Source organism: Salvelinus sp. IW2-2015, linkage group LG26, assembly GCF_002910315.2.
Source record: "Salvelinus sp. IW2-2015 linkage group LG26, ASM291031v2, whole genome shotgun sequence".
NCBI classification, from domain to species: Eukaryota; Metazoa; Chordata; class Actinopteri; order Salmoniformes; family Salmonidae; genus Salvelinus; species Salvelinus sp. IW2-2015.
The window spans coordinates 17117051-17125146 of NC_036866.1; the positions used below are offsets into that span (position 1 = coordinate 17117051).

The 8096-nt window shown below is 43.6% G+C and overlaps 1 protein-coding gene across 1 annotated transcript in view; it reads left to right on the top strand.

Moving 5' to 3' along the window:
• The first annotated feature begins 989 nt into the window (after positions 1 to 989).
• Positions 990 to 8096, top strand: part of LOC111952289 (protein NDRG4) — a 10737-nt gene continuing 3630 nt past the window's right edge. The window contains exons 1-6 of the mRNA XM_070435017.1: positions 990 to 1217; positions 3365 to 3470; positions 6359 to 6479; positions 6728 to 6790; positions 7101 to 7161; positions 7274 to 7360. Coding sequence (XP_070291118.1) covers positions 1197 to 1217; positions 3365 to 3470; positions 6359 to 6479; positions 6728 to 6790; positions 7101 to 7161; positions 7274 to 7360 — 459 coding nt within the window. The 5' untranslated portion in view covers positions 990 to 1196. The remainder of the gene's footprint in view (positions 1218 to 3364; positions 3471 to 6358; positions 6480 to 6727; positions 6791 to 7100; positions 7162 to 7273; positions 7361 to 8096) is intronic.

Genomic DNA, 8096 nt, shown 5'->3' on the forward strand with positions numbered 1-8096 from the left:
ATTCCCACTGGGGACCATTACGAAAATTTATAAAAGCTAAAAATGTAAATGTTTGTATGTGTGTTTTTCTGAGGGTGTCCTTGCGTGTGTGTGTGTGATGACAGTGCATATGATTATGGGTGAGAGAACGAGGTTGTGTATTTAATGAAGACTGGAAATGTTGAGTCAGCCGGGGAGTGGGTTAATCCCTCTCTTCCGCAGAAAAGGGAGACCGAGCTAGAGAGAAAGAGACATGGAGAGTTTACAGTTGAGTCAGCTTGCTAAGTTCTCTGTACACAGGAAAGGCGGATACCGACGAGAGAAAGAAAAAAATGATGTTGTGGAKAATATGGACAATGGCTGCTGGTGTGAATAAATGTAACCTACAGCAGAGAGAGCCACTACTGCCATATTGGTCTGTAGTCAGCACTGTTCCATCATCTCCTGCTCTCTGAGTAGACGTACGCACATACAGTACTCTGCTCCGCTCTACTGGTGACCTATGGCCAGTTACTGTCCCATCAATGTCCCATTACACAGAGGCATGGAGGAGCCTACTGGCTGCTGCTGCTGCTGCACAGAGACAGAAAGAGACGTCACTGTTCTCTGTTTAATTTTTATTTGTAAAAATAAATCTCACTGCATGCTAAGCATTTGTTTATGCATCACCGTCCATGACTGTTAAGGAGCAATAAGAGGGATGGGAAAGGAGAGGAGACAGGTAGGACAGGGTCAATGAGAGAGAGAGGGAGCGAAAGAGAGAGGGAGATAAGCCATCTTCTCCTGAAACAGAGCACTGGTGCTGATGAGAGAGCAAAACAAGAGCACAGCAGAGAACCTGCTGTGACTGACAGAGCAGCCAACCAATCATGTGCAGAGAGGCAGCACTGGCAGCGAATAGGCTTGAGTTCGGCACGCCCTTATGGTGGGGTTTATAAGGTGTCGGGGGAAGAGAGGGGGCACAGCACTGCAGCGCTCAGCCCCAGAGCAGGACGAGGCTAGGCGAGACAAGACAAGACGAGACAAAGAGACCACCAGCAGAATCCCCCAGCAGGCTCTGCTCTAAAGCCAGGACCTAGTCCCACTACAGGAGAGGACTGGCTCTGTCTGTCTGTTTGTCTGTCTGTCTCGTCTCCACTGGTTGCTCCTCCTCCTCTTCCTCCTGCCATTCTTCCTCCTCTTTCTCCTCCACCGCTGAGCACGCTTACTGAGGCACCATGCCTGAATGCTGGGATGGGGTGAGTGACAGTATAATGTATCTACAGCTTTATAATGAGTGACTGCTTGAGTGTGTACAGTGTTTCTGCTGGTGCGTGGATGACTCTGCATATTTTGGTTGATAGAGTGAGGATATTTTGATGAAGGGGAAGTGAATCCACTACTATAGTATGTCTTCATTAAGAAACACCTTTGTTCATGGATATGTATGTCATGCACATACACACCCACCTCTTACCTTATTCATGTTCTCACATCATGTTTATACCTTATCAAAATAACTAGCTATCTATGATGTACCGTGCTGTTGTAATACTCTGGAATAATTAATTAGCTATCTATGATGTACCGTGCTGTTGTAATACTCTGGAATAAATGTGCATTGGATAAGATCATCTGTAAAAGATTCTCTAGTTATGTTTATATTGAATGTTTTATTAACTAATTGAATGTATGGGTTAATCATGCATACTGAAATGGTTGTTGTACTGTTATTGTGTTCCTCTAATGATCAGTCATGTAATGTATGAGTCTTCGTGGAGACAAGCTGACACATGCATGTCTAAACAGGGAAATAGACCTGAGAGTGAGTGTGTATGTGAGTCTTGTAAGTTGCCTAATTATTCCGTACTAGGACAAACGTCTCTCTGACCTTGGGAGCCAGAAGGAAGGGAGTGAGAGAGGAAGATGAGAGGGAGGGACTGAGAGAAGAAGTGAGCGAGAGAGGAAGATGAGTGAGAGAGAAAGGGAGCCTGGAAGGGACTGAGAGAGGAAGGGATAGAGGGAGTGTTTGCAGTATGTGATACAGGCGCTGTTTTTACCTGCAGTCTATTGTGCTCCACCGAGGTGGTCTTTGTCTTTGTCTATGATATTTCAGACAGGCAGCCATACAGAAAATACTAAATCATTTTTAGTATTTTACTATCAACCCCTATCATACTGCAATCGTGTATCGCATAATCTTTAGCGCCCGATATGACCTTGTTGACCTACATTGTATCTGTCAATCGTTCACGCAAGCAATTCMTGTTACACAAAGACAAAAGAGACAACAGATATTACAGGTGATTAACTGTACTGCAGTACCTGCAAATGTATAGCTTCACTGCAGAATACTGTCAGATATATTTGGTGCCAGAATGTTGCGTGGTTAGGGTGCACTTTCCGTGACAGACTATGGCTGCATCCTTAATGGCACCCTATTCCTTATTTAGTGCACTACTTCTGACCAGGGCCCATAGAGCTCTTGTCAAAAGTATATAGGGAATAGGATGCCATTTTGGACGTTTCACTGCACTGCACTGCTCTCAAGAAATGTCAGAACAAATGCAGTTAACACCCTGAATAACACTGTATCAGTCATCCACACGCAGTGTATGAGTATATACACCGAAAATATATACTAAGAATGATATGTACAGCAGTAGATATATTCACTATGTCAAGAATCCAGTATATAAATACACGGTGTGTATAAACAGTGGAACAAAATGCAATGTACAGACATATTAGAATGAGCTATGTGGAGAATCCAGTATATAAATCCAGTGTGAAAAACAGTATAAAAGAAACAGGAAGTGTCCAGTGTTTAATGTCTCTATATACATGGGACAGGAGCATTGGCTGTGGGAGTTTGTTTGTACAGTATGCATGTGTGTTTGTGAGTATGGGCATATGGGTGTCTGACTGTATATGTGAGTACAGGAGTCTGCGTGTGTATGAGGCGTGTGAGCTTGTGTGTGTGTTTTGTGTGAGTGAGTGTGTGTGTGTGTGTGTGTGTGTGTGTGTGTGTGTGTGTGTGTGTGTGTGTGTGTGTGTGTGTGTGTGTGTGTGTGTGTGGGTGTATGCTGCACAGAATGTTTTTTTACCCCTCACCAGAGAAGAATATTATACACATAGTGTGGGCCAGACATGTCTTTGCAGTACTCTATATACACCGTGTTGTCAGTCATCTCTATCAGCATTCCCATGTGAATCCTTAAAGCTTTTATGTTGATCAGAGGCAGACAGTTGAGTATGCAGCCTATTATATCAGTCATAGTTATTGGGTGATAGTAACTCTCTATGGTCATCAGTGAACCCAAGATTGTCTGTCTGAAGGTACAGTATGTCTCTGTGAGTGTAAATCTATGCATTCCCATTAGAAATAAGCATTTGTATGTTTCAGGAACATGACATTGAGACTCCTTATGGGATGCTTCATGTGGTGATCCGTGGTGCCCCCAAAGGAAACAAGCCTGCCATCCTCACCTACCACGATGTTGGGCTTAACCGTGAGTACACATTGTCCCTCTACCTGTGTGTGTGTGTGTGTGTGTGTGTGTGTGTGTGTGTGTGTGTGTGTGTGTGTGTGTGTGTGTGTGTGTGTGTGTGTGTGTGTGTGTGTGTGTGTGTGTGTGTGTGTGTGTGTGTGCATGCGTGTTTTGTGGGTGTGCTCCATGTGTGCGTGATCATATCTGTGTTGCACCATCATCAGTCACACAACAGTGACCTGCAGCTGGTTCCAGGAAGCATCTCTCCACACTTCCTCAGAGTGTTGTTCATGGTGTGACCTGGCAGAGATATCTGTGGAGCTGTCAGCCTGTTATCTGAGGTGATAATGGGACTCCATTCTGGGAGCTATATCATTCCCTGACAGCCATCCCACTGCAGAGTGCAGACAGACAGTATGAATCTCTCTCTACCTTTAAGGGTCTATTAGAGTACTGTACCAAACAAGTATGCGTACGCACAGCAGTGTTCTAGAATATTGGACCATTGGCATTCTTACTTTTCAAAGTGAAAAGCTCAAGCAATTTCTCCAACAATCAACACATTCAAATGAATAGAGGACACGTACCAGAGACGCGTTGGTTTGGAATTGTAGGGAGGTGCATGTTCGTGCTGTACGTCTCCCGCAGATGGTGGTCTCAGAGCATGTAGCTACAGTATGTTACAATCGGACGCCAGACGCTTTACCCAGAATGTCTGTTACTAACTCCCCACAGAGCCTGCTCGTTAGCTCCTCTAATTGGTGGACGGGGACTGCTTTTCAATGTTGCTGCAGTTTGCAGGGTGTCTTGTCAGGGGTCAGAATGACTCATAGATACAAAACACAATATTTCTTCTGCATTACAACAAATTTACATTACCAGTTAACTGCAATTTGAAATACGTTCCCACAAAAGATCCAGTGTGTCTATTGAAATTGCCAACACAACCTGCATTCCACAAGATAACACTGTAGGCCAGAGTGGTCAATAATTCAATAAAGGAGTGGATAATTTAATGATGATGGAGAGAGAAAAAGAGAAAGAGCAACAGAAAGGGAGGGAGAGGGAGAAATGTAGGTCAGAAAAACATCCCTATCATGCAGTGTTAAAGCGAGGGGATGGAGGGAGGGCAGGAAGGCAGGCAGGGTGGGGTTGTTGTTGGGGGATGGTCAGCATTGCGGCGCTGTAGATCAGCTGCTCTTCTGCCTGCCTCCCTCCTTCCCTCTGCAGCTGCAGATGGGGCTATTAGTATGCACTGCCAGGAACCACAGCTCTGCAGCCTGACTCAGTCTACACAGACGTAGGAGGAAGGGTGAGGGGAGAGGAGAGGGGAGAGAACAGGGGAGAGAACAGAGGAGAGAAGGAGATAGAATAGAGGAGACCCTGGCCTATATATGGCTCTGTTACTCCTGTACTGTGTCCTTCTGCTGTGCTGGGGAGGAGATGGGTCAAGTTTCCACAGGGAGACAATACGCCTGTGGAGGATGAAAATTAATGGTCTTCTATTGCCCTATTGCTGACTGTGTGTGGGCGAATCAGAATCACCTCGCTGCCATTGCTGCCAGATAAATTCAATAGCACAGAACACACCAGCTTCATCACATTTAAGCTTTTTAATTTCTGTCCGGTTATTGGTTAATTAGCCTGTGTAATAATGTTTGTTGGTTTTTGATGAGATGGCATTAATGTCTCAGTGTTTTTATCACCTTCTTAGCTCAATGGAGTAGAACAGTGGTGTTTTTGACTGACTCACCACAAACAGAAGACAAGAAGGACATCAGTGGTGGTGGGAGGGGGGAAACAGAGTTGTTGATATCAAAGTTGTTGATATAAGAGTTGTTGATATAAGAGTTGTTGATATTTAGAGTTGTTGATATTCGATAGTTGTTGATATCAGAGTTTGATATAAGAGTTATAAGTTTGATATCAGAGTTGTTTGATATATAGAGTTGTTGATATCAGAGTTGTTTGATATAAAGAGTTGTTGATATCAGAGTTGTTGATATCAGAGTTGGTTGATATTAAGAGTTGTTGATATCGAGTTGTTATATAAGAGTGTGTTATATCAGAGTTGTTGATATCAGAGTTGTTGATATAAGAGTTGTTTTATACAGAGTTGTTGATATCAGAGTATTGTTTGATATAAGAGTTTGTTGATATAAAGAGTTGTTGATTATAGATGTTGTTTGAATATCAGAGGTTGTTGAATATAAGAGTTGTTGATGATCAAGTTGATTTTGTTATATCAGAGTTTGTTGATATAAGAATTGTTGATATCAGAGTTGTTGAATTATAAGAGTTGTTGATATAAGGAAGTTGTTGATATAAGAGTTGTTGTTATATAAGAGTGTTTGATATTCAGAGTTGTGATATAAGAGTTGTTGATATCAGAGTGTTGATATCAGTTTGATATCAGAGTTGTTGATATCAGAGTTGTTTGATATAAGAGTTCTGTATATCGATTGATTATACAGAGTTGTTGATATCAGATTTGTTGAATATAAGAGTTTGTTGATATAAGAGTTGTTGATATCAGAGTTGTTGATATAAGAGTTGTTGATATCAGAGTTGTTGATATCAGAGTTGTTGATATCAGAGTTGTTGATACGGTTGCAGATTTTAAGAGGTACTATATAAATGTTAAATGTCTCAGTTTAAGTGCAGTATATCAAAATAGATTGGTTTATATTTACTCTGACTTACTGGAAGACCGCTCAAGCATCCAGATGATGCTGATGGAATGAGTCCCAGTGAAACCTGATTGCCCATTCTTTCATACCTGTCACATCTATTCTCCCTGCTGACAGGGTAGCAATGGCACAGATGGCCACCTTCAAGGTTCTCTCTCTTTAATGCATATTTCATGTGTTTCGCCTCTCTGTCTCTCCCTCTGTCTCTGCCCTCCACAGACAAGCTGTGCTTCAACAGCTTCTTCCACAATGAGGACATGCAGGAGATCACCAAGCACTTTGTGGTGTGTCATGTGGATGCTCCTGGACAGCAGATTGGAGCCTCTCAGATGCCACAGGGGTAATATATAGTACCTCCACATTCACATGCACACACGTTAGACACACAGACACACACACACAAGCGTGTACACACACACATGAGAATCCTTGCACACACACACGTATACGCAAGTATGCATGTTTCCTTACACCTCTGTTGTTGTATTGCATTGACTGGAATATGCACATAGACAGTAATTTCTACAGTGATGTCTCTCTCTGCCATGTCACTGTTTAACTAAAGGTCTTCACCTCACCTCTCCACAGGTACCAGTACCCCACCATGGACCAGCTGGCAGGCATGCTGCCCAGCGTAGTGCAGCACTTTGGGTGAGTGGGCCTCCCCTTCCTTTCTCTCCTAGTAAACAGTACATTCATCATCCATCCAAAAGGGTTATTCTGCTGTCCCCATAGGAGAACCCTTTTTGGTTTGGAACTCAAAAGGGTTCTACCTGGAACCAAAAGGGTTCCACCTGGAACCAAAAAGTGTTATTCAGAGGGTTCTCCTATGGGGACAGCCGAAGAACCCTTTTAGGTTCTAGATTGCACCTTTTTTTTCTAAGAGTGTATAGTTGAACTTTGAATGAATTAATACTACTGATAAACCTTTAAAGTAATTCAAACCATTCTAATATTCCAGATTCAAGAGCATTTTGGGCATTGGAGTTGGAGCAGGCGCCTACATCCTGGCCAAATTTGCTGTAAGTTATTCCCTGTTATTGTGCTTTGCTTGTCCATATATTTCATATTTGTGTTGCCTGATGAACCCAGGTGTATCTAACATAACAGACCCCTGCTCTGCTCTGTCCTCAGCTGATCTTCCCTGACCTGGTGGAGGGCCTGGTGCTGCTCAACATCGACCCCAACGGGAAGGGCTGGATCGACTGGGCCACCGGCAAGGTAGCAGACACTGCACCTATGTGGCAAACACGTGAACATAGTTACCTTTAAAACAGCCATTTTATCCCAACTATCAAAATGGCTGCTCTTGTTGCAATGGGTGCAAGGAAATAAGAGAGAGAGATCGGATGCGGTTCATCTCCAGATCCCTACGGCTGAGAAGGAGAAGAAAACTGTGAGACACACTGCTTACATTTCTCACAGAATATATGAAGCTCTTCCATCTGCCACACACAGTCTGAAGATTTGTGTTTGTGTGTGTGTGTTACCTGTTTGTACATGTTCCAGAAGAGCTGCCAGGTTGACCTGGTTGAACAGTGTTGTTGATTCTGTTGACGGGTAATCTGGACCAGCTCTGTGTTGTTCATCAGCTCCTCCTGTACACCCAATCAACTATTAGCACAGGTAGACTGAGAGATGGTGTCTCTGAAAGGTTTATGAGCATAAAAACCCCATAGGCTAGTGTTGTTGTTGTATGTAGTACCATGTGTTGCCACAAAATGTTGTAGGTGGGTAATGATTTATCTGGACTGAGAGCTCACTGGCTAAAGAGGTGGGGCAGGACAGTGTCTGGAAGAGCACTGGTGAGACCAGAACAGCTGGAGAGGGAGAGGGAAGGGAGAGGGGAGAGGGAGAGGGAGAGGGAGAGGGAGAGGGAGAGGGAGAGGAGAGGGAGAGGGAGAGGGAGGAATGAAGGGAGAGGAGAGGAGAGGGAGGATGAAAAGAGATATTAATC